This window comes from Cervus canadensis, chromosome 27, assembly GCF_019320065.1.
Source record: "Cervus canadensis isolate Bull #8, Minnesota chromosome 27, ASM1932006v1, whole genome shotgun sequence".
NCBI lineage: Eukaryota > Metazoa > Chordata > Mammalia > Artiodactyla > Cervidae > Cervus > Cervus canadensis.
Window position 1 is genome coordinate 40600426 of NC_057412.1, and position 25935 is coordinate 40626360.

The window sequence follows — 25935 nt, forward strand, 5'->3', positions numbered from 1 at the left end:
TTAGTAGATTTCAGCATATTCAGTTCAGTCGCTGTGTCGTGTCTGACTCTCCGTGACCCCATGGACCGCAGCATGCCAGGCCCCCCTGTCCATCACCAACTCCTGGAGTTTACCCAAACTCGTGTCCATTGAGTCGGTGATGCCATCCAACCATCTCATCCTTTGTCGTCCCCTTCTCTTCCTGCCGTCCATCTTTCCCAGCATCAGGGTCTTTTCAAATGAGTCAGCTCTTCTCATCAGGTGGCCAGTGTATTGGAGTTTCAGCTTCAACATCAGTCCTTCCAATGAACACTCAGGACTGATCTCCTTTTAGGATGGACTGGTTGGATTTCCTTGCAGGACTGAACTGCTGTTGACAATATTCTGTCTGAACCTAGTTTCTCTTTTCCCCTCCTCTCATCACATAGTGGAAAAGGCAATGGCAACACAGTCCAGTACTCTTGCCTGGAAAATCCCATGGATGGAGGAGCCTAGTAGGCTGCAGTCCATGGGGTCAGTAAGAGTCAGACACAACTGAGCGACTTCACTTTCACTTTTCACTTTCATGCACTGGAGAAGGAAATGGCAACCCACTCCAGTGTTCTTGCCTGGAGAATCCCAGGGACGGGGGAGTTTGGTGGGCTGCCGTCTATGGGGTCGCACAGAGTCGGACACGACTGAAGCGACTAGCAGCAGCAGCATCACATAGCAGCCTTGTACTCCAAACCCAGAGTGCCTAAATCAACTGATATAATTCTATACTCCTTTTGGGGACTTGTTAAATCCCCCAAGGCAATCTTGTTAGATAGCATCACCAACTCATTAGACATGAATTTGAATAAACTCCAGGAGAGGTAGGGGGACAGTGGAACTTGGCCTGCTGCAGTCCATGGGGTCACAGAACGACTGAGCGACCGAACAACAATCAGTATAAGGTAAGGTATCTGGCCACAGACGTGATTCAACTAGCAAGAGGTTCAATCCTTTCGCTGAGACTCGGAGAGGCCGGTTGTTAAGCAGTTACTAGCACACCACCCCGATTTAGGTTGTCCCTTGCCTTTCTGTATCTGACTACAAGGATGTTACTGAAATAGCAAGAGATTAACAGGTATTTGAGGCGCGCTGGAAAGAAGACAACCTTTGAGCCCAGTCAAAAGGCCCAGGGACGGGGCGGGGCGAGAGGCGGGGCATCGGGCGATGAAGCCCCGCCCCCGGACGCGCCGCTTGGCTCCGCCCCTCGCGGCGGCGGCGCCGGCGCCGCGGCCTTGGCGCAGAGACCTGCGCTCAGCCGGCAGTACCCATGGTGCTTCTCGGCAGAGCCATGGCCTGTAAGTAGCGCCGCGGCCCAAGCTCGGGCTGGAGTGGAGGCTTCGGGGGCGACGCCAGCGGAGCGTCTCGCCCTTCAGCCCCTCTCTCCATCTCTCGTCCCCGCCGCGCCCTTGGCCTTCTCTGCTCTGGTGTTCGTGGGGCTGTGGGCGCGGGCGGGGCGGGGAGGAGGAGGCCGCGGAGCGCAGCGCGGCGTCCGCCGGGGACCCTGGGCTTCCGAAAGGACCCGCGGGGTCGCGGGAGCGCCAGCCCCGCGCGCCGGAAGGGCCCGCGCCTTGCTCCCCGCCCCGCGGGCTCGTGTGATACGTGAGGCAGATTCCACGAGCGTTCCGGGCCAGTCCGCACTGAATTCATCGGCGCGGGAAGGGTGCTTATTTCGAATGCAAATTCCGCACCCTCCCAGCTGGTCTTTCGTATTCCCTGCCGCCACCCCCGCTCCACGACCCGAAGACTGTGCACTTTCAGTAAAGCTGTCAGTACTTAGGAAACCTCAAGTGTGAGAGCCTGTCCCGTGGGATTCTTGGAGGTTGCTGCTAGTGTTAGATTGGTTTGAACTTGGGTTTTGCAAAGGCACCAGCCCTGATTATTTGTGATTTGAGCCCTGTCAGGGGAAAATGAAGCGCCTGTTTTCTTTGATTCGGGCTTGTGTGGTAAGTGAACTCGTTAATTTGCTCCACACTGCGCCCCCCTCACAGCCACTGGGCAATGCCGCCTTCTCTGGAACAACAACGACAACAAAAATGGGCAGTTTATTTCTGCACCTGGACCTTGAACTTTCAGGTTAGGTATTAACATGTTTCTTGGGGGCGTCCCAGGTGGCTCAGAGGTAAAAGAATCCACCTGCCTTTGCAGGAGAGGCAGGTTTGATCCCTGGGTGGAAAAGATCCCCTGGAGAAGGAAATGGCAACTCACCTCAGTATTCTTGCCTGGGAAATCCCACGGACAGAGGAGCCTTGTGGGATACAGTCCACGGGGTCCATAGAGTCGGACACAGCTGAGTACGCTTGTGTCACGTGTTGCTTACACATCCCCACTCAGGATCAGCCCCAGGGATGAGGTTCTGGCTCTGTTCCCAAGTCTGTGCCTGATTCTTTTACATGAGGCAGTAGAGTGCTCTGGGCTTTAAAAGCCTGGAGACCTGGATTATTACAGTCTTGGCGCAGCCCATGTCAACAAGTCATTTGATCGCTTTGGACTTCAGTTTCCCGCCTTTAAAATGAACATAAACTGTTCCTACTGAGGTCTTGCGAGTCTCTCAAGGTGGTAGTGTTTGTGGGAGTGCTCATTGATTTTCATTTCAACATCCTGGAGTGCAGTGCAAGCTGGTGCCTGAATGAACCTTCAGGACTGGAGTATAGAAGTCCTTTAACACACCTCCTTCTGAGTGAGACTGTATCTTTCAGAAGAGACTAATGAACTTAAGAGCTGTGGTTCTTGGCGGGGTTGAGGGCAGCGTTGATCTGACTCCATTGAGGAGTGTTTTCAAGTTACACGACTTCCCCCACCCACCGGGAAACAAACAAGGCGCCCCTCCTGTCTGCAGTGCCGATTTTGGCTTGATTGTGGCTGTGCCAGTTACTTTTTTGACTGGTTTCTTGGACCTTTCCCTCTGCAAGCCTCTTATTTCTTCATCTACAAAATACCGCCAACGATAACCCACAGATGCTTATGTGTGTAAAAGACCTGCGCGTTCCCTATGCTGTTTCCCTGTTGGTCTCTTTGCTTAAGATGTTTTATCCTTCCCCTTGGTGAATCCTTGATTGTTAGATTACAATGAATGTTAGCATAGCCAGGGCATGAACTATGCATTGTAATCTAACAGTCAAGGATTAGTATAGTATCGTCAGGGTACTGATGACTTCCCTGTGGCTCAGACGGTAACGTATCTACTTGTAATGCAGGAGACTTGGGTTCAATCCCTGGGTGGGGAAGATCCCCTGGAGAAGGAAATGGCAACCCACTCCAGTATTGTTGCCTGGAAAATCCCACGGACAGAGGACCCTGGTGGGCTGTAGTCCATGGGGTTGCAAAGAGATGGGCACGGCTGAGTGACTGACACTACTACTAGGGACCAGAAAGTGAAAGTGTGTTCATTTTGCTGTTGCGATGAAGTGACTGGGATCCCGTCCTCTGCCTCAAGGAACTCTGCTGTGGTGGAACTGTCCTGCCCTGGCCCCTCTGTGGAGTGGGTGTTTTGCACGATGGCGGCCAGTCCCCACCCTGGTCCTGGACAGCTGCCTTCCCGGTGGGAGCGGGGAGGGGAAGCCATCAGAGAGCCGTGGAGGATCTCAGCTGACCCTCCCGCAGAAGCAGAGACAAAGCCCCACCTCTCAGTTACAGTGGGGACGTCATGGGGTCTGTGATGTTCTGGTGACAGCTTGGGCTGTTTGCCCCAAAGTAATCAGTCCAGCTTTTGTTTCCTGTTTTGTTTTCATCCATTCTTTGAAACTATTTGACAAGCTGCGTTCCAGGTTCAGTTTGGTTCTTCTCATTGTATTTAGGAGAAACCAAGGAATGGACATCAAGGCTGTATATTGTCACCCTGCTTATTTAACTTTTATGCAGAGTACATCATGCAAAATGCCAGGCTGGATGAAGCAGAAACCCGGAATCAAGATTGCTGGGAGAAGTATCAATAACCTCAGATATGCAGATGATACCACCCTTATGGCAAAAAGCCAAGAGAAACTAAAGAGCCTGTTGATGAAGGTGAAAGAGGAGAGTGAAAAAGCTGATTTAAAACTCAACATTCAAAAAACTACAATCATGGCATCCCAGTCCCATCACTTCATGGCAAGTAGATGGGGAAACAATGGAAACAGTGGCAGACTTTATTTTCTTGGGCTGCAAAAGCACCACAGACGGTGACTGCAGCCATAAAATTAAAAGATACTTGCTTCTTGGAAAAAAAGGTATGACAAACTTAGCATATTAAAAAACAGAGACATTACTTTGTCAACAAACATCCAAATAGTGAGAGTTATGGTTTTTCCAGTAGTCATGTATGGATTTGATAGTTGGACCATAAAGAAGGCTGAGTGCCTAAGAATTGATGCTTTTGAACTGTGGTTTTGGAGAAGACTCTTGAGAGTCCTGTGGTCTGCAAGGAGATCCAACCAGTCCATTCTAAAGGAAATCAGTTCTGAATATTCATTGGAAGGACTGATGCTGAGGCTGAAGCTCCAATACTTTGGCCACCTGATGTGAAGAGCTGACTCACTGGAAAAGACCCTGGTGCTGGGAAAGTGAAGGCAGGAGAAGGGGACGACAGAGGATGAGATGGCTGGATGGCATCAGCAACTTGATGGACATGAGTTTGAGCAAGCTCTGGGAGTTGGTGATAGACGGGGAGGCCTGGCGTGCTGCAGTCCATAGGGTCGCAAAGAGTCAGACAAGACTGAGCGACTGAATGACAACAAGGAATGGACATTGAGTTTTCCTATTTTTAGGGTTAACCCCGAGCCAAGCAGGTCTTCATCAAAGGCCAAGGTCTGTCAGTGTTGCTTCCCTGGGGATGTTTTTACAGGTACAGGAGAGATACTCAGGGAAGTCACTAAGGGTGGGATTTTTAGACTCCACAGCAGAGTTGGGGTAGGGAAGCAAGGCCAGGCCATTACAGATAATTCTGGAAGTTTTGCAGAACTTTGTGGGTTATATCTTGGTTGGGAACCTTTAATGTAGTCTTCTATCAAGACCATGAGCAGAAACTGTCAGTAAGTGTCCAGGCAGGACTTGGAAACCACACTAGTCCCTTGAACAGGAAAAGATTTATATAGAGGACTGTTAACCAGTCAAGGTGATTATTGTGCGAGCTAAGAGAGAGCTCTATGGGAAAAGCATGTGTCGGATGTGGTAACAACCTCAAGAAAGGAATAACCCCGGGGGAACCGGTGACCTTGCCCCCAGGCTGACAGCAGGTCCGCTTGCGTGATTTGTGGGACTCGGTCTCCCATGAAAATGTGGAGCCCCTAGTTCAGACAGCACGAAGTGCTGTTTGGTTTTCCTTCCACGGTGTTTCAGTCTTTCATGGTGCTTTTCGTTTGCTACTTAATGGTGTGCTCCTCTGGGCACCGGGAGATTCACGGGGGGCGGGCAGGCCCTCCCAGGGTCCCCCTCTGTGGCACGTGTGCGGCCCACCGGCTGCCAGGCTCCCTGTCCGCCAGTGGCTGGACTGATGCACCGTGTCCCGGCTGGCGATGGGGATGCTTAGCTAGGCGTGGCGGCTTCCTCCGGGCTCACGGTGGGGCGGGGACTGCCAGAGAGGCTTCACCTGCTGGACTGAGGATGGACCAGGGCCCGGGGTCGCAGGATAAGGGATAGTTCCCTATTCAAGCCCAATCTCCTCTCTCCTTGTACGGGAGAGGCCGGCCCTGCTGGCTTCACTTCAGATTCTTGTGCCTAGAGAAGGCTTTGCTCAGGCTGTGGCTCTGTCTCAAGGTTGTCCAGCCCCAGCACTGTTGACGTTTACTGCTGCTGCTTTAGTCACTAAGTTGTATCTGACTCCTTGCAACCCCGTGGACCGTAGCCTGCCAGGCTCCTCTGTTCATGGGATTCTCCAGGCAAGAATACTGGAGTGAGCTGCCCTGCCCTCCTCCAAGGAATCTTTCCAACCCAGGGTGGATAATTCTCTGTCATCAGGGACTGTCGTATGCCTTGTGGCACATTTGGCAGTGTCCCTGACCTCTGCCCACTGGATATAGCCAGTAGCATGCCAGCAGTCGTGGCTATCAGCAGCATCTCTAGACGCTGCCACATGTCCTGGGGGTCAGACTTACCCTCCTTTGAGAACTGCTGTCAGATCTCCTGACCGCTCTTCTCTTCTATCTTCCTCCTCAGCTTTCCGCTTGGCCCTCATCCAGCTTCAGGTGTCTTCCATCAAGTCAGAGAACCTCACTCGAGCCTGTGGCCTCATCCGGGAGGCATCGAAGCAAGGAGCCCAGATAGTCTCCCTGCCTGTAAGTCTGGGGTGGCCACCCCTTTCTGAGCACTGTCGTCCCAGTACTGTGGTGTCTGCTTACTCCCTTTGAACCCCAGGATGGTTCCTCGTCCATGTGGAAGATGACCTAGCAAGGGTCTTTGTGATAGGACGTGCCAGCTTGGTGACAGGTCTTTAACTTTAAGTCACCTGCTCGGTTCAGAAGCCTCGGAGTCAGAGGGACTTACCTAAATCCAAAATACTCAGTGCCTCAGGTACTTATCTTCTCTGCTTGGATAATCTAGTCTTCACGAGACCAGGACACTGATTTTAGCACTGAGCTTCCAACATTTAAAAAAAAATTGTTAAAATTGTTAGGAAGCCTGTAGTTATGTAGTGAGCCAAAGGATGCTGCATTGCTTTGCTAGGTGACCTGTTTAAAACAGGATCAGCTGAAGATGGGGCCACATTTGTTTGTCAACAGGTACAGGGTCAGCCCCACGGACAGTCCCACATTGGTCAGAAGATGCACCTACCGGCCCCTTCTGCTGGCAGAGGCCTGCAGGGGTGAGCGGTGGAACTGTTCCTGACCGTCCCTGCCCTCATGGTGGGGAGGAGGCAGCCCTCTGCAAGCCCTGGAGACTCTTCAGGGCTAGCTTGTATTGATATTCTAGGCTCCGGGGGCTATTTACCAGTGAGGCCAGTGAACAGGAGTCGTCAGCAGGGGCGCTTGAGGTCTTCATGTTGCTCCAGTGGTGGGACTCACCTGTGCTTGTATCCAGTCATGGCCTCTTGCTGGTTTAGGTTGCTGGGGGTCAGAGCCTAAAAGCCAGAAGTGAAAGCACTTGAATTCTGCATGTGTCCCCCTGGACCTAACGGGTCTTCTACAAGCTGGTGATCCTCGGCCTTGAGTTTCCTAGCACAGACAAGCAGTCTCTGTGAATGTAAATGAATGAACTGGAGGTGAAATTCCATGAGTTTTCTTTTATCGCAGAGCTGTTGAGACACATTCAGGGGAGTGAGAGAGTTTGCAGGATCAGAATGATGGCGCTGGAAGGGAGCTTAGAAACATCCCCTCGTGTCCCCCATATACACGAGGAAATGTCTTAACCTCGGTGGGTTTCACAGCGTCTGTATTTTTAAAAAAACACAGGCTTTATTGCTTTATGTAGTTAATAATAGTTTTGAGACTCAGCATTCATCTTAACACCTCCAATCCTGCGAGTAAGCCCGGTGGTCGTGGGTCCTGGGTGCCCGATGCTGGGGAGGCATGGTTCTGTGGATTCAGGGAGAGACACGCGAAGCTTTTTGCCAAGGTGACAGCTTCCGGTTGAGCACAGACTCCAGCCCCATCTGAGCCTGGGGCCGAGTCCTGTCTGTGGCCACGGGCTCTTCAGCCTAAGGTGTCTGTGTTTTTCTTATCAGTGGTATTTTTTTACCTCTTTGAGAACTATGTCTTTTTACAGCAGAACTTTAAAATAAGTTTGTTTCCCCCCGCCCCCTTTTTTCTCTTCCAATATTATTCTAGGAATGCTTTAATTCTCCATATGGCACAAAATATTTTCCTGAATATGCAGAGAAAATTCCTGGTGACTCCACACAGAAGCTTTCTGAAGTGGCAAAGGAGTGCAGCATGTATGTCATTGGAGGTAACTTCCTACCTTCAAGGTATAATGGGCTAAAAAACATCTGAGAAACTATTGTCACATTTGAACCATGGAATACAAATTAGCCATTGAACACAATGAGGTAGATCTGTCTATGTAGGATTGTGGAGGGATCTTCAAGACATACTTTGGTGGAAAACGAGCAAGTTTGGTATGAAATGAACAGGTCCTTCCCTATAGATTAATGATCCACATAAAAGGCTGTGTATTTTTATATGTATTTATGTATTAAAGCATAGTGAATATTGTACAAGGACACACACCAAACGGCTGAAAATATTCTCTGGGGGTACAAGGGCAGGTGGAAATGTGGAAAGAAAAACTGTATCTGAAAGTCTTTAATACAGTGTTAAGAATTTCTTTTTATTTCCCCCATAAAGAGACCACTGACATCGAAGGTAGCTTAGAGTTTTAGGCTTAGTGAAGTAAGTCAGAGAAAGACAGATTCTGTATGCTATCATTTACATGTGAGATTTAAGACAAGAAAACAAATGAATGTATGTAATAAAACAGAGACAGACTCACAGAACAAACTAGTGGCTACCTGTGGGGAGAGGGAAAAGGGGAGGGGGAGTTAGGGATGGGATGAGATTGAAACAGCTATGTATAAAATAAATACGTAACAAGAATATATTGTGCAACACTTAGAAATAAAACCACCGTTTTGTAATAATTTTAAATGGAGTGCAATTAAAAAATTGAATCATTATGTTGTATGCCTGAAACTAGTGTAATATTGTAAATCAACTATAATTTTTAAGAAGTAGCTTTATTTATGTGGCTTGTTTAAATAAAAATGTTCTATTTGTTTACATAAAAATACAGTAAAACTCTGTTCAATACAGTAAACAAAATTATTTCTGTATTCTGACAGAGTGAGAATTAGACATAAATAAGGGGTAGAGAAAAGAGGACAGAGCAAGCAGAGATGGAACGACAGGCACCATGTTTAGTGACGGAAACACTGGCATCCCTTCCCACGTTAAGGCCTTCTTGGATACAGTTACGTTGCAGGACCTGGTGGATTTAAGTTGAGCAACTGTGAGCTCCCTGTGTTGCACTAATGCTTCAGATTAAGTGTTCTTCAAGAGCAAAGCTGAACTGAGGAATAGTTTGATTAGTTTTAAAACCTTTCTTTGGCCTCTGACTTAATTACATTTCACCCACACTCTGAAGTTGGTCTCTGAAAAATGGTACTCAAGAAGAAAAAAATCATGATTAAATAACCCCTAGAAGACAGTAAACTTTATTGCTGGACCCAAGAAGAGAGTAAACTTTAACAAGGCTCTGTCCTGTTATGAAAGGGTGCTTCATTCAGAATGTTTTCTGTGTCTCTCTGCGTCTCTTTCTGTGTTTCTTTCTCAACAAAAGGGTCCATTCCTGAAGAGGATGCTGGGAGACTGTATAACACCTGTGCCGTGTTCGGGCCTGACGGAGCTTTGCTGGCGAGGCACAGGAAGGTAGGTAGGGGGTGTGCAGGTCTCACTGCCGCTCGAGAATCCGCGCTGAGGTTCCCAGGACCCGCCCCGTGGTACACCCATCAGACGCTGGATGAGTTGGCACAGGTGGTTATACGTGGCTGTTGGCCTGCTGATATAAACTGTAGACTCAGCCTGTCAATTTTGGTCAAGGAAACACCTACAGGAATTTTGATTAGGATGGTGTTAAACATATAGTGATCACTTAGGGGAGAGTTGACATCTTTGCAGTGCTAATGCATGCATATACACTTAGGATTGTTAAGTCTTCTTGGTAAATTGATCCTCTTCTCATCATGATATGTCCTTTTTTTCTGGTATACTGTTTGCCTTGACGTTTATCTCTGATATCAGTAAAGCCACTGTAGCCTTCTAATTACTGTTTGTATGGTACATCTTTTTCTAATCTATTTTCAATCTAGATGTCTCTTTACATCTAAATGCTTCTCTTGCAGACAGCATGTAGTTGGGTCTTTTTTCATTCTGACAACCTTTGCCTTTTAACTGGAGTGGTCACTCTATATTTAATGTAATTATTGATATGATTGGATTTTAAGCATGTAGACATTTAATTACTGTTTCCCTTTGTTCCTCTTTCCTGCATTGTTTTGAGTTGAGTAGTAGTTTGCTTTTTTTTTCCCCTAAGTTGTTGCCCTAGGGATTACAGTATACACAGTTTATCTTGTCATAGGTTTCTTAGTTAATAATCTGCTTCTTCATGTGAAATTTATGAACCTTGCAATTATATTGGTCCATTCTTCATGCTGTGGTTGTCATACATATTGCCTCTATATACATTATAAATCCCACAAAATACTAATTTTTAATTTCAATAGTCATTTGTATTTTAAAGAAATTAAGAGAAATATTTCATGTTTACCCCACTGTTTACCATATCTGGTATTTTTCTTTTCTTCCTGAAGATCTTAGTTCTGTCTGGTATGTTTACCTTCAAACAAAAAGACCTTTAGCATTTTGAAGTGAGCATCTGCTAGGTATGAATTCTCTCAGTTTTATTTATGAATATATCTTCACTTTGCCATTTTTTAAAAGATATTTTTTATGTGGGCTGTTTTTAAAATCTTCCTGAATTTATTGCAGTATAGCTTCTGTTGCTTATGTTTTGGTCTTTTGGCCAAAAGGCATGTGGGGTTTTAGCTCCCTGACCAGGGGCCGAACCCCCACCCCGCTGCAGTGGAAGGTGAAGTCTTAGCCACTGGACCTCCAGGGAGTCTCTGCCTTCATTCTTAAAAGATGTTTTTGGTGGAATAGAATTCTGGGTTGACAGTTTTCTTTTTTCCCTCAGATGTTTGAGAGACATTATTCATTATTCAGTTATCTTCTAGCCTCTTTTTTTCCCCCTGATACAAAGTTAGGAGGGCTTCCCAGGTGGCTCAGTGGGTAAAAGAATCTGCCTGCCAATGAGGAAGATGTTGGTTCGATCTCTGGGTTGGGAAGATCCCCCAGAGAAGGGTATGGTGACCCACTTCAGTATTCTTGCCTGGAGAATCCCATGGACAGAGGAGCCTGGTGGGCTACAGTCCATGGGGTTGCAGAGTCAGATATGCCTGAAGCAACTGAGCATGCACACACGTGTGAAGTCAGTGGTGATTTGTATTCTTCTCCTGCATGTAATTCCTGTTTTTTTCTACCTGCCTTCAAGGTCTTTTCATAATCTTTAGTTCTCAGTATTTTGATTCTTATATTCCTGATACAAGTTTTTTTTTTTTTTTGTATCCATCCTGCTTTGTGTTTCTTTAATGTGTAAATTTACTTTCTCACTATATTTGGGAAACTTGGGAGCATTAAATATAGAGTGACCACTCCAGTTAAAAGGCAGAGATTGTTAGAATGAAATATTCAATAAATATTAAATATTTTTCTGTCCCATTCTCAGATTCTTATGGGACTCCAATTTTGATACTGTTCACCAAACCCGGTCACCAAGGCTGTGGTTTTCTATTTTTGTTTTGCAGCACTTTGTCTTCTTCAGATTGCATGTTTTCCATTGATCTTTCATGTTCACTGAGTCTTCTTTAATCTCCCCTCTCCTGTAATCCAGTGAAATTTTTTTAAATGTCAGATGTTGAATTTTTCATTTCTCATATTTTTATTTCATTCTCTTTTTTACAGCCTTTATTCTCTCCTGCGTTTCCTCTTTGTTTATTTGTTAAGAGCATCTGTTTCTTTATTTTCTTGAGGTTAGTTTCAGTGGCTGCTTTATGGTCTTTGGTAGTGATCACATCTGGGTCTTACTGGGTCTGTTCCATTGCTGCCTTTTCTCCACGAGTTTGGGTCATACCTCTGTGTGTCCAATTTTTTGGGTTGTATATTGGATTATATGTTGTTGAGACTCTAACTTCTATTGCGTTCGCCCGAAAAGTGTTGAGTTTTTTATTTGAGCAGGTGGGGAGTTGGGGCGTACTCACAGACCAAACTCTTCCTCGGTGAGGTGGGTGGCAGCCACAGCTGCTCTGCCTGTTGTCAAGTTTAGCTCTAGCTGGGCTCAGAGTCTGGCCCAGACACCTTTAGTGCGTTGGTTAGTCAGAGATTTGGACAGGTTTTATATGTAAAATTTAGGGCTCTTCTTTTGCTTTCTCCTTTTAAGTATTTCCCCCTCACTTTCCAGCTGCTGTGAAGCTCTGTCCTCTGATTCCTTGGCTGGTGTGTTGGTGGGTCGTTGAGACCACCACTCCCGGCAACAGCTGGGGCCTTGCTTCCAAATAAAAGTTGTAAACAAGTGGGAAACTGACCCAACACTAGATCCTGTCTTCCAGAAGTCGACTTCTCTCTAATTTTTGCCTGATTTTGATTATTGCCAAGTGCTTTTAAGTAGTTGTATTTTTGTTTTGTTTTGTCCAGAGTTCAGGGTTACCCGTGAGAAAGCTGGTCTTACAGGAGCCGCTCTGTCATGATGGGAACCAGACCCAGCGTTGGGCTTTGAGGATTGAGTTTTCCAGTCCATGAATATGTTTCTCTTTCCATTTTCTTAGGCTTTCTTTAATTTCTCTCAAAGTTTTTTAAATAGTTTTTTGGATATAGTCTTCTATCATTTACTAGATTTATTCCTAAATGGTATTTCTGATGTCCTTTCATTTTCTGATTCTTACTAGTATATAGACATACAGCAAATTTTTTAAAATATTGACCTTGTATATAATACCCTTGCTTAAACTCATTCATTCTAATAATTCACCTGTGTATGTCCTTTGACATTCCTTAGGTACACAATTATTATCTGAGAATAATGGCTTTTAATTTTTTCTTTCTAATCTTTATCCTTTTTATCCTTTTCCTTCGCCTTGTTGCTTTGGTTAGGACCTCTGATCCAGTGTCAAATAGCAGGTGTACTTACCTTGTTCCTGGTCTCAACAGGAGAAGGGTTTTAATGTTTCACCTTTACATAGGTTTCTTTAGATTTTTTTTTTTTTTTTTGCAGATTCTCTTTATCAGATTAAAGGGGTTCCCATCCTAGAAGAGTTTTTCTTTTTTATTTTTTAAATAAGAATGTTGTTCAGTGACTCAGTCATGTCCAACTCTGCGACCCCATGGACTGCAGCATGCCCAGCTTGAATAAGAATGGATGTAGAAATTTACCAAATGCTCGTTATACACCTCAGGATGATCATGTGACTTTTCTTCTTTATTATTTTCGTGTGGTAAATCCCTTTGATTTTTCAAATGTTAAATCACATTTGCTTCTTTGAATAAATCCAATTTGGAAGTTAGACTTTTTAATATATTGCTGCATTGGGTTTGGAAAACTGCCTATTTTTGATCACTCGCCCACTCTCCTTGCCAATGTGTCAGTTTAATTCTGATTCCGAGAAGTCTTCATTTAGCATTTATATTGACTTAAAAAAGCATCATATTAATTGCTTTCCATAAGAAATCTAGACGGTGATTTGCACACCACCAAGGGAAGAAGGATCAAACAACCTACAGCGTGACTTTTCCAGTTCCCTGTGTTAGAAGTCGTTTTCATAGGATGTCAGTCAGCTTGTGGGGTGGGCTGTGGGCAGGTTGGGGCTGCCCTTTGCACAGTTGATCTTAGAACACCCCCATGGCTGGCCATGGAAAGGTGTTTGCTGTTACTGCCATGAGCCCTGCCGGAAAGGGGGTAACCGAATCCTGTATTTGTGTCGCAGCTGCATCTGTTTGACATCGATGTTCCTGGGAAAATCACGTTTCAAGAATCGGAAACCTTGAGTCCTGGTGACAGTTTCTCTGTCTTTGACACTCGTACGTACCAGATAAATTCTCCTCTTTCAGCAGGACCAGTAGACCAGGATCAGGCAGTCCTTTGTTTCTCATTATGTTGCTTCCCAACTTCTTTACAGAGACCTGACTGCAAGGCCAGGGGGGAGAAGGGCAGAGAATGGTGCGAGATCTAGAAGGCGGGGGATTTAATGGAGAACTAAGGGTTTGACATGATTGTGCTTTCCCACTGGTCACAGCCTTTATTAGTGTGATAGCTTCCGGCCTGTACCTGTTAGGCCATGACTGAACCCCTCCCACTTAGATAAGAAACATTTATTAATAATTAGAGTGAATTTCTCATTTCTGCTCTACTGACGTAAATGATGTTCTCAGGAGGCAGAATCCGTGCAGGAGCAAACTTACACGTTCTCTCCGTCCACGGGCCCTGCATGCATGTACTCCCGCCGGTGTTCTGTGACCACTGGATCTTGGAGACTTTCCCTGGCCGCACCTGCTTCAGATTTAACTTTGTACATTTTCTGTTTGGAGAACAGCTTACTGCAGGGTGGGCCTGGGCATCTGCTACGACATCCGCTTCGCAGAGCTGGCGCAGATCTACGCACAGAGAGGTGAGGCTGCCTTGGGCTAGGTCATGTAGGTGCTCGGAGATTGGTTGGCTCTGGGCTTTGCGGGTGGAGGGAGTCCTTGGTCAGAAAACATGGAGGAGGTCTTAATCTCCACGTCTGTGTGAGTTCTCAGACTGCTTCTGCGAATGGGCAGTGTGGCTTTCCGGAGGTTGTGGTTTAACACACCACACAGCTAAGGCAGGAGCCACGTTCCTAAACCAAACGTCTGCTCCGCCATCAGAGCCCTTCCTGCCGTGTCTGGAGAGGCATTGGGCCCAGCAGTAGGTCTGCCTGCACATGGCTTTCACCACTCGCTCGCCCTCGACGTTGGGAACAGCAAAAAGGTAGTCAGTGCCACTTCGGTCCAGAGGATCATCCTGCCGACTTGGAGAAGCACAGGAGAAGTCCTGGGTTTTGCTTCCAGCTCTGCCCCTTAATTGGCACAGTGCTTTGGGTAAATTAATCTCTGGAGAACTGTGGGTCTCCGTTTTCTCATAGGAAAGATGTGAGGATTACAGACAGAGAACTTCCGAAGCTCCTCATACGATACTCAACAGTACTAGCATCCTTACTAGATGCCAGAGGCACTCTGACCCTAGTTCATGTGTCACTGTAAAGTGAAGTGGGTGCAGATGGTTTGACACCTGCTCGGCAGAAGGCGGCGGGGCAAGGGCTCCAGGCTGGCTGTCTCGGTGGAGTCTTAGCTGTGAGAAGTAGAGCAATTAGTCTTCTCATTTCAGCTGATGAACGTCACAAAACATGGTCCATGACCCTAGGAGCCGTCCACACGGTGCTGAGAAAAGTCTGAATGACAGATTCTCCACGTTTTTCAAGCAAAGTCACCTTTGGTTGAAAAGTGGTTGTCAGGACCACTGTACTTGTGTGTATGTGTTGTGTGTGTGTCTCTAGAGAAATTCAGAGCCATGCATAACACTGCTGAATCTGTTCACATTGGGGGAGTTTGAGTTTGGTCCCACTAGGCAAGGAGCAGAGGGAGGGCTAATGTCTTTGGGTGTCCACCTGCATCCGTCTTCTTTGGCCTTTCTCGCCCCAAGGCTGCCAGCTGCTGGTGTATCCTGGAGCTTTTAATCTGACCACCGGGCCAGCCCACTGGGAGTTGCTTCAGCGAGGCCGGTAAGAAAGCATCTCAGTGTTTCTCTGCGAAAATGTTTGCGGTTAGGTGGAAGCATCAGCCTTCCCCGTACGGAATGCTGCCTCTGACTCGGGCCGCCCTGGCCCCCAGAGGCAGCTCCCAAAGGCGACTCTTCGTCTTCCCGTCTGAGGGGAGGGCGTCTGCTGTGGGCTCCTCCGCAGAAGCCACAGCACCAGCCTTGTGTATTCTGAGGACTGACGTCTGCATTTCCAGCAGCGTTCACTGCATCAAGCGGGCAGTGATTTGGTTTTCCTGTGTTCAGATACGGATTTGTGTCTCTGATAGAGTTGCCAGCAGGTTTTACCGAGAATTGGAGACCCACGGAGTGTACACGGCTGGAGCCAGGGCAAAGGCAGGGGTCCTTTAGTCCCACAGCCTGAGGGGGAGGCCTGCGGTCACACTCAGCATCCCTGTGCTGTGACGGGGTGCTTGTGCTACCCCGTCCTCCATGGTTTCCTGCCAGCCTTGGTACTCTGCCAAGATGCGTGTGATAGGTTCTTGTCCTTCTAGCCTCTGAGTCCTGAGCGCTGCGTGGCTGTGCTGTGCGTGGCACAGATCCTGTTTCCTTAGTCGCCCGAGGAGTGGCAAAGGGCAGATGGCAGAGGTGGGTGTAACACAGAAGGGGACAGGAATGTGACTGTGAGGTGCTCTGCAAACCGTGACATGCTGCTCAGAGATGATGGGTTGTTCATGAAAAGATTTCTTTAATTGAGGTATTATATACTTACACAAAAGTGTACTAGTTTAGGTTTACAGATCAGTGAATTTTTATATATGGATTCCCCTGTGATCAGGATCAAATCTAGAACATTTCTAGCCCCTTGGAGCGCTCCCCTTTTCCCAGTCAGTACTCTCCTCTCTCTGCCCAGGGGTGGCCACGAGGCTCACATCTGGAGATGACAGTGGTTTTTATTGGAAGGGGATGTAGAAGTGTTTGGCTGGTTGCATGATGGAAGGTGGTAGGGATATGTGATCCCGTGAGTATTAATAAATGCTGCTTTGTTGAAAGCAGGAAAAGCTGGAGAGAGCCGGGGATGACCTGGTATGAATCTGTCGGTTGAGCCCAGAGGGCTGTGGGTCAGGTGGCCTGGTGTAGCCGCGCTACCATCTGGAATTCTTGCCTAATTTGAGGTGATGGGACTGCCCCATTGGCGTGGAAGGGCCCTGCAACCCTGCCCGGGGTATTGTCCCAGCGAGGCCAGGCCGTTCTCTCTGGTCACCTGGATTGCCCTGGTCAGAAATGGCTCCAGACCCTGGCAGAAGTCCCGTGCTGGGCAGAATGGCCCCAGTTGAGAACTAGCAGTAAGGTCTTTTTTGAAGAAAGGGTTCTGTGGCTTTGAATGTTTCTTCCATGTCCGAGCCAGCCTGTCCTGCGCTAGTTTTTGAAAGAAGTGTCCGGACACTCGGGATAAAAGCGTCTCAGATCTGTTCTCTGTGGTTTGCCTCTTTTCTGTCATTACTGCAGGGCTGTTGATAACCAGGTGTACGTGGCCACGGCATCTCCTGCCCGGGACGAGAACGCCTCCTACGTTGCCTGGGGGCACAGCACGGTGGTGAGTCCTTGGTGAGTTGGCTCTGCAGGGACGGGCCCGCGGAGGAGAGAGGTGGTGCTCGGGCACGGGGGCGTCTGGTTCCGGAGTGACCCCGCGCCTCCCTCTGCTCCCGTCTCCCCACAGGCCTGCCCGGGCACTAGCTCGCTCTGTGCGAGGAGCTTCCCCTTGAAAACCGTGCGCGAGGGAAGTGGTCCAGCTCTCCTGACTGAGTGCTCGGCCTCAGCCCTGTTCTGAGTTTCTGAGTGACGTTCACTGTCAACCAAACTTGGAAATGAGGCAGAAGTCATGGGTGGGTGGTTTTTTTAGTAAAAGAGGCTCCCAAACTCTTGGCTTTGGGTTAAAATTTAGACCGGGTCACTGGGCCTAGGGCTGGAGTGAGTTGCGGATTTTGCTCCCTGCATAATAACGCGTAGAGGAGAGTGGAGGACGGGTTGGATTAAGAGGAACGGTGAACTTGTGCGCTGACAGAGGGTAAAGCATTTTGTCACTTAGGGAAATCAGCACGGAAGTCTGCCCAGATACACACAGCCGTGTGGTGACAGACGTGTCTCACCGGCATTGGTGCAGCTTACATGGTACTTTCACACACATTATCTCAATTTGAGCTCTCAGGGACTCATCTTTATTTAGCCCAGTTAATAGATGGTAGACTTGAAGTTCACAGGATGAAGTGGCTAGAATTGGTGTTTGGAGCCAAGACTTTTGAATTCAGAACTTAGATTTATTCCACACTACTTCTCAGTATGTCTGTATGATTACAGGCACACACACACAGATATGTATTTCTAAAATTTCAGGATAAACGTATCAGTAACAAGGCTGCAAAGGCTTACACGTCACTGTGGGGTTCCCAGAGTTTCTCTCTTCTGACTTTGTAGGACTCACAGTTGAATGTGTGTGGTGGGGAAGGCCTTGAGAGATAGGGCCAGTGGGAGAGTCTCGTGAGCCTCCTGCACGTTAGGATCTGGGGTGCATTGGAAGGCTGCAAGGATCGAGTTGGCTTCAGAATTTTCTTAAACTTGTCGTGGGTTCCTCTGCAGACATTAGTGATCGGCTTACTGACCTTGTGGGCAGCTCTGCTTCCCAGCTGGTTCTCCTGGTGAACCCTTACTCATCAGGCTGGCTGCTTTTGACACAATTGGTTACATAAGATTTGCCCATATTTCTTCATTTGCAGAATCTCCCCGATTTGGTTGGGAGCTGTGTGGCTTATTTGTCATTGTGATAGGTGCCTAGGGTTAATGTAGAGATCTTTGCGTGCCAGGGCAAATGGGGAAAAAAATAGAAGAAAGAGACTAGAAAAGGATTCAGGTAAGCGGCATGAATGATGATGCCTGTAGCTTATTGTGCCAAAAATCTGTGGCCCTCGATGGAACCACTTATTATATCAGGTTGTTTGTTGTATCAGATCATTTTGTTTTGTGCTTTGGATAAACTTCACAGACAGTGTTTTTTTAAATGAATGATTAAGTTTTGGCTGTGCTGGGTCTTCGTTGCTGCTTGCAGGCTTTCTCTAGTTGTGGCAAGTGGGGGCTGCTACATGTTGTGGAGCACAGGCTTAGTCGCCCAGAGGCAGGTGGGGTCTTCCTGGACCAGGGATTGCACCCGTGTTCCCTGCGTTGGCAGGCAGCTTCTTAACCGGTGGACCATCAGGGAAGTCCCCACAGCTGTGTTTTTGAAGGTCTGTTTTGGGCCAAGAGACTCAGCATTGGAAATAGTTTTCCAAATCAGGTTCTCCTCAGATTTTGTGGAGTGTTGTTGGTTCCAGTGTGGGGTTCCTGCCGGGGCATGGTTCTGCCACTTCTACTCAGGCCTCATAGGCCGAAATCTTTCCCTCCAAACGCAAAAGCCGTTAGCATAGGGATCCAAGGATCACAGACACGAGGCCAGAGATCCAGGCAGACCCACGCCTTCCCTCTCCATCCCCAGGGTTATGTAGCAGCCTTGGGAGGTGTGAGGAAACAGCTACACTGCCCTTGGAGAGGGGTCTTGAATGTTCTCACGACAGGGTGGAAGTAATAAATAATCTATAGTAGGAAGAGGAAAGTTTTATTCAAGCCAAACTGAGGACTGTAGCCTAAGAGACAGCTTCTCAGATAGCTATGAGGAATTGTTCTGAAGAAGCATTGTTTGCAGCAGTTTTATATCTTATCACGGCAAGGAACATCAAACACAACAGGCACATTCCTTCAAGATTAAAAAAAAAAAAATTATTTTCTCACTAAGTTCTCACAGAGTTCGTATTTCCACTTTATAGATTAGGAAGTTAGAGATTCCACATGGCTTGCCAGAATACCACACAGGTACTTAAGTGGTTCAGTTCAGTTCAGTCGTTCAGTCGTGTCTGACTCTTTGCAACCCCATGAATCGCAGCACGCCAGGCCTCCCTGTCCATCACCAACTCCCAGAGTTTACTCAAACTCATGTCCATCGAGTCAGTGATGCCATCCAGCCATCTCATCCTCTGTCATCCCCTTCTCCTCCTGCCCCCAATCCCTCCCAGCATCAGGGTCTTTTCCAATGAGTCAACTCTTCGCATGAGGTGGCCAAAGTACTGGAGTTTAAGCTTCAGCATCAGTCCTTCCAATGAACACCCAGGACTGATCTCCTTTAGGATGGACTGGTTGGATCTCCTTGCAGTCCAAGGGACTCTGAAGAGTCTTCTCCAGCACCACAGTTCAGAAGCATCACAGGAATTTATGCCCATATTTTCTTGTTTTAAATCTCAGATTCCTTCCTCTCTGCCCTGTGAGATAGGGAGGAAAAAGAGATAGTAAATAACAGCAAACATCAGGGAACTGACTCATTGTCCCCTGGATGTTTTTCAGGGGGGAGGTCCTCGCCAAAGCTGGCACTGAAGAAACGATCGTGTATGCAGATATAGGTAAGGTTCACTCTGGCCCAGTTTAGGTGTCTGGTGTCCGGGCTGCCCCGAGGCCAGGTTCTCCAGCTGTAGAACTCCGGGAGGGCCTCCTTTATGCCCTGCCCTCCTCGTTTATCCTTGGTTCTCTGGCTAAGCCCTGGGCTCTGTCTCAGCCTGAGTTTTCTTGGTTTGGTTTGAAATGACACCAGGGGCAGTGCCAGGCTGAATGTGCCTCCAGACAAGGCCCATGAGTAAGTTGCTGGCTCTGGTTGTTTCTGTACTGTTTGGGGAAGAATTTCCTGTTAGCGGGTAAGGAATCACATCTACTAATAGTGCACTTTTCTGTTTTTGCAGACCTGAAGAAGTTGGCTGAAATACGCCAGCAAATCCCCATTTTTAGCCAGAAGCGATCAGACCTCTATGCAGTGGAGGCCAAAAAATCCTGATGTTTCCAGCATGTCATGAAACAGGAAGATATGTTTCTACATGATAATCAACAATCTTATGAATTCTTCAGTGGAATTTTTTTTTTTTTTTTTTTTAATATTTTTAACCTTTTCCCTTCCTGGAAAGGGAAGCTCTGTTGGGATGCTGGAGCTGATGCTGGTATTCTCCCCACCGTATGAAACCGTCAGAAAGGACTCAGGCTGGCATTGGAGAGCAGGAGGAGGAGGGAGGGGGCGGCTCTAAATCTTCCATATTCAAGTTGTCTCAAGCAGTTATTGAAATATCAGATCCTGGTATCCTTGATGGTTGATCCACCTGATACCAGTGTATTTGTGTGGTGAACCTCTTATCTGATTGCTGGAGTTGGAATACATTATGCAGAAACCTTGGTCTTTGAGCAGTATCTTAATATTACATTTTGGTCTGTGAGTGGTCTTTGAGCAGTATCTTAATGTTACATTTTGGTCTGTGAATAATTGTGGGGTGGATCCTTGATGTTTGCTAGAGGAGATGGCAGCCCCGCCCTCCCTGGCACCCTTAGGGCTCTTCAAATTCAGGGAGGAGCTAAGGATTTAAGACCCACCCCCGCTAGTTTTAAGGGAAATGTTTCAATAATGAGCCCCCTGGCAGTGGCATAATTTGGTCAAGGCAACTGAAGTTGTGAGCTGCAAGATTCTCTTAATATGGTTGAATGTCTGAAAGTCTCTTTTTTTCCCTTCTCCTTAGTAACACTTTCAGCTTGATAAAGTCAAATTTTTAGCCTAGTGGTTTTCAGAATCCTTCTACACAATTAAAATTGAAGAATTCCATTGAGCTTTTCTTTATGTGTATTATAGCTAGTGATGGGTTGATAGATCCTTAACGACCAGCAGTCTGAGAAAGTCGATTCTGTGGAAGTATTTCCCAACTTCCAAGGTGTACTTACTACCAAATTCAAGCTATCAATACAACACCTCGAAACACATAGCTGGAAGTGTAATTAGCTCTTGTGAGCTGGTGTGAGTCTGCTGTAGCACACCACTGTTTACATGTATATAGATATTTGCCTTATTGGAAAGTAAAATTTAAAACAAAAGAATACATGAATGCACATCCCATTAGCTGTAAGAATAAAGACATTATCTGGGACTTCCCTGCTGGCCCAGAGGTTAAGACTCTGAGCTCCCAATGCAGGGGGCCCAGGTTCAATCCCTCGTCAGGGAACTAGATCCCACATGCTGCAACTAAGACCTGGTGCAGCCAAATAAATGAATAAATATTAAAAAAAAAAAAAAAGAATGACAACATTATCGAGTTCAATTTAACCTTTGAAAAACAGCACTGTATATGCAGATGGGTTCAACAGTGAAAAATCAAATGACTTTTTAAAAATAAGTGTACAGTTTGGCAAAATTTGACGTGAATATGTCCGTGAAACCACATTAGTCAAGATAATGAAAATACTCACTGCCCCTAAAAGCTTCCTTGTACTATTTTATAATCTCTCTGGCTACTCCTCTTATGCCCAGGTGATCACTGGCCAGCTTTGTCATTACATACTAGTTTGAATTTTCCAAAATTACCTACAAGTGGAATCATACTGTAGTTTTTTGTCTGTTTGGTAAATAAGTTCATTTGTATCTTTTTTTTAGATTCCACATATAAGTGATATGACATTTATCTTTGACTTCCAGTTGTATGATAATCCCTAGGTCCACCCATGTTACTGCAAATGGCTTTATGGCTGAGTAATATTCCATCATATGTATGTGCCACATCTTTATCCATTTATCTGTTCATGGACGTTTAGGTTGCTGCCATGTCTCGGCTGTTGTAGTGTTACAATTCGGGTGCATGGTTTTTCTGAATGCTAGTTTTGTCTGAGTCTATGGCCAAGAGTGGGATTGTAGGATCATATTGCTCAGTCGTGTCCGACTCTCTGAGACCCCAGGGACTGCAGCACGCCAGGCCTCCCTGTCCTTCACCATCTCCTGGAGCTTGCTCAAACTCATGTCCATTGAGTCAGTGATGCCATCCAACCATCCTGTCCTCTGTTGTCTCCTCCTCCTGCCTTCAGTCTTTCCCAGCACCAGGGTCTTTTCCAGTGACTTGGCTCTTGGCATCAGGTGGCCAAAGTAGTGGAGTTTAAGCCTCAGCATCAGTCCCTCCAATGAATATTCAGGGTTGATTTCCTTTAGAATTGACTGGCTTGATCTCCTTGCAGTCCAAGGAACTCCCGAATCATATGGTAAATTACAAATGTAGTTTTTTAAAGTTCTCCCTAGTGGCGCCACCAATTTACATTTCCACTAACAGTGTAGGAGGTTCCCTTTTCTCTGCACCCTCTCCAGCTTTTATTATTTGTAGCCTTTTTGATGGCTATTCTGACTGGTGTAACGTAATACCTCATAATAGTTTTGATTTGCATTTCTCTATTAATTAGCAACATTGAAGATCTTTTCATGTGCCTTTTGGCTATCTGTATGTCTTTGGGAAAATGTCTATTCAGGTCTCATTTTTAAAAATTGGGTTGTTTGAGTTTTTTGTTTGTTTTTTGACACTGAATTGTATTAGGTCCTTATTTTGGAGGTTAATCCCTTGTTGGTCACATCGTTTGCAAGTATTTTCTCCCTTTTTGTGAGTTTTCTTTTTGTTTTGTTCATGGTTTCCTTTGCTCATGACAAAAGCTTTTAGGTTTAATTAGGTCTCATTTGTTTTTATTTTTAATTAGGAGGTGGATCCAAAAAAATACTGGCTGTGAAAAAAAAAAAAATACTGGCTGTGATTTATGTCAGAGTGTTCTGCCTGTTTTAAGAGTTTTATAGTATCTGGTCTTACATTTAGGTCTTTAATCCATTTTGAGTTTATTTTTGTTTATGATGTTAAGAGAATGTCCTCATTTCACGCTTTTCTGTCCAGCTTTCCCAGCACCACTTACTGAAGAGACTTACTTTTCTCCACTGCGTCCTTTGTCGTAGGTTAATGACTCAGTGCGTGGGTTTATTTCTGGGTTCTCTGTCCTGTCCCATTGATCTGTACTTCTCTTTTGTGGCAGTAACATGCTGTTTTGCTTAATGTAGCTCTGCAGTGTAGCCTGAAGTCAGAGCCTAGTTCCCCCAGCCCTGTGTTCTTTCTCAAGATTGCTTTGGCTATTTGAGGTACGACCCATTTTGAATTGGTAATTTTTTGTATATGGTGTAAGAGTCCAGTTTTTTTTTTTTTTTTTCGCCTCTCGCTATCCAGTTGTTCCATTGAATTGCCTTGGCATCTTTATTAAAATGAATGGGCCATATATATTCTTACATATATATGAACTAACTTAACTGTGTTGGTTACTGTAACTTAGTAGTACGTCTTGAAGCCAGTATCAGTCCTCCAGCTTATTTTTCAAAATGGTTTAGACTAAGTCCTTTTATCTCCAAACTTCAGAATTAGATTGTAAATTTCTATAGAACATAAGCCTGTCTGGGTTTTCATTGGAATTGCATTGAATCTGTGGAAAATTGACATCTTACCAATATTGAATCACTGACTCAGAAATATGAGATATCTCCTCAATTATTTAGGCCTTCCTTAATTTCTGTCAACAGTGTTTGTTAATTCCAGAGTAAAGGTAATGCAAATCTTTTGTCTATTTTATTCCTAAAGCCTGCAAGTTTTTTAATGCTCACTATTCACAAAATAAGCTTTGTAAACTTATTTCTTGTTTTTTCGTTGCTAGTGTATAAAATATAATTTATTTTTATATGTGCTCTTTTATTCTGCAACCTTGCTAAACTCATTCTAGCAGTTTTTTATGTTTGTATTCTATAAGATTTTTCACATAGATGATCATGTCTGCAAATACAGTATACAAAATAAATAAGCTCCTTCCTTTCCAATCTGGTTCTTTTTTTTTTTTTTTTCTGGCCTGTAACATTGTCTAGAACCTCTAGTACAGTTCTGAATAGACTCGTGAATGGACGTATTTGTGTTGGTCCTGATTTAGAGAAAGCATTTAGTCTTTCAAAGATGCCCTCTATGATTGGGGAAATTCCTTTGTGTTCCTAGTGTGTTGAGAGTTTTTATCTGGAAAGGATGTTGGATTTTTTTTCAGATGCTTTTCCTGCCTTTATTGAGACAAACATCTTTTTCCTTCTTTTTTTTTTTTTTTTACTAATTTTATTTTATTTTTTATTTTTATTTTTTTTATTAGTTGGAGGCTAATTACTTCACAATCTTTTTCCTTCTTTAGTCTATGTTTATACTTTGTGAATTATATTGATTTTGGAATGGTGAACCACCCTTGCATTTCTGGGATAAACTTCACTTGACCACAGTATATTAAGGTTTGCTCTTATTCTTTTTTCTTCTGTTTACTTTACGTTTCATTTGCTCTTACTTTTCTAGTTTTTTAAAGTGGGGCTTAGGTTTATTGAAGACCTTTTGTCCTTTCTAATAGAGTTGTTTTACTGCTGTAAATTTCCCTCTAAGTATTGCTTTAGTTGCATCACAAATCTTTGATATATTTTCATTTTCATTTAGTTTAAAATACTGTCTTATTTCCCTTTTAATGTTTTCTTTGATCCAAGGATTATTTGTTAATTTTGAAATATTTGAGATTTTCCAGATCTTTCTGTGGCTTTCTAATTTGATTCCGTTGTGGCCAGATAACATACATTGTATAATTTAAATACTTCTAAATTTGTTTTATGAGATTGTTTTATGGCCCATACTATGTTCTTAGTAAATGTTCCATGTGCCCTTGAAAAGAATGTGTATTCGGCTGCTGTTATACGTAGTTTTCTATTAATGTCAATTAAGTCACACTGGGTGATAGTGTTTTTAAATCTTCTGTATCTTTAGTTGTTTTTTGTCTTAATTTTTCTGTCAGTCATGAACAGAGGGGTGTTGATATCTTGGAGCATAACTGTGGATTTGTCAATTTCTCATTACAGTTCTTTCATTTTGCTTCAGGTATGTTGAAGCTCTTATTAGGTGCATATTTAGGGCTGTTACGTCATCTTGTTGAATGTCACTTTTATTCATTATGAAATTAACAGTTTGTATCCCTGGAATAAATCCCACTTGATCACAGTGTATGATCTTTTTGTACATGGTTGAGTTCAGTCTGCTAATATTTTGTTGAGGGTTTTTACATCTATGTTCATCAGAGACATTGGCCTCAAATTTTCTATGTGATATCTTTTTTCTTTTTCTGGCTGACTGTGCTGCCTGCAGGGTGTTAGTTCCCTGACCAGGGATCGAACCTGTGACCCCCCCCCCCGCCACAATGGAAGAGTGGAATTTTAGCCACTGAACTGCCAGGGAATTCCCTTTTTGTGTGTTGTGTTTGTCTGATTTTGGTATCAGGGTGATGCTGGTCTTATAGAATGAATTTAGGGGACTGTTCCCTCCTTTTCAATTTAAAAGTAATTTAAAAAATTTAAAATTAAAAAGTAGTTTGTGGATAGACATTAGCTCTTTTTTATGTTTGGTAGAATTCCCCTGTAAAACTGACCAGTCCTGGACTTTTGCTGAGAATTTTGATAAGTAATTAAATTTTACTACTGATGATTGGTCTGTTTATCAGTTTCTTCTTGATTCATTCTTGAAAGATTGTACATTTCTAGAAATTTATTTTTCTACTAGGTTTTCCTATTGGCATATAATTGTTTTTGTTTTCTTGCATGTAATTTTTTTAATCTGTGATACTGGTTCTAATTTCTCCTCTTCCATTTCTTTCATTTGGGTTCTGTTTTCTTAAAGA

The 25935-nt window shown here is 45.1% G+C and overlaps 1 protein-coding gene across 3 annotated transcripts; it reads left to right on the forward strand.

Moving 5' to 3' along the window:
* The first annotated feature begins 1192 nt into the window (after window positions 1-1192).
* Window positions 1193-20610, forward strand: NIT2 (nitrilase family member 2). Of its 3 annotated transcripts, none has more exons than XM_043448937.1 (10): window positions 1193-1307; window positions 6142-6260; window positions 7749-7869; window positions 9259-9347; window positions 13514-13607; window positions 14120-14194; window positions 15247-15325; window positions 16810-16908; window positions 19726-19781; window positions 20115-20610. In XM_043448937.1, the coding sequence occupies exons 1-10, from the start codon at window positions 1280-1282 to the stop codon at window positions 20204-20206; spliced, it is 852 nt and encodes a 283-aa protein (XP_043304872.1). In that variant the 5' UTR covers window positions 1193-1279; the 3' UTR covers window positions 20207-20610. The 3 variants fall into 3 exon arrangements, with proteins under 3 accessions (XP_043304872.1, XP_043304871.1, XP_043304873.1); XM_043448936.1 differs by lacking the exon at window positions 1193-1307 and adding an exon at window positions 1837-2085; XM_043448938.1 differs by lacking the exons at window positions 1193-1307; window positions 6142-6260 and having other exon boundaries at window positions 7758-7888.
* Window positions 20611-25935: the final 5325 nt, after the last annotated feature.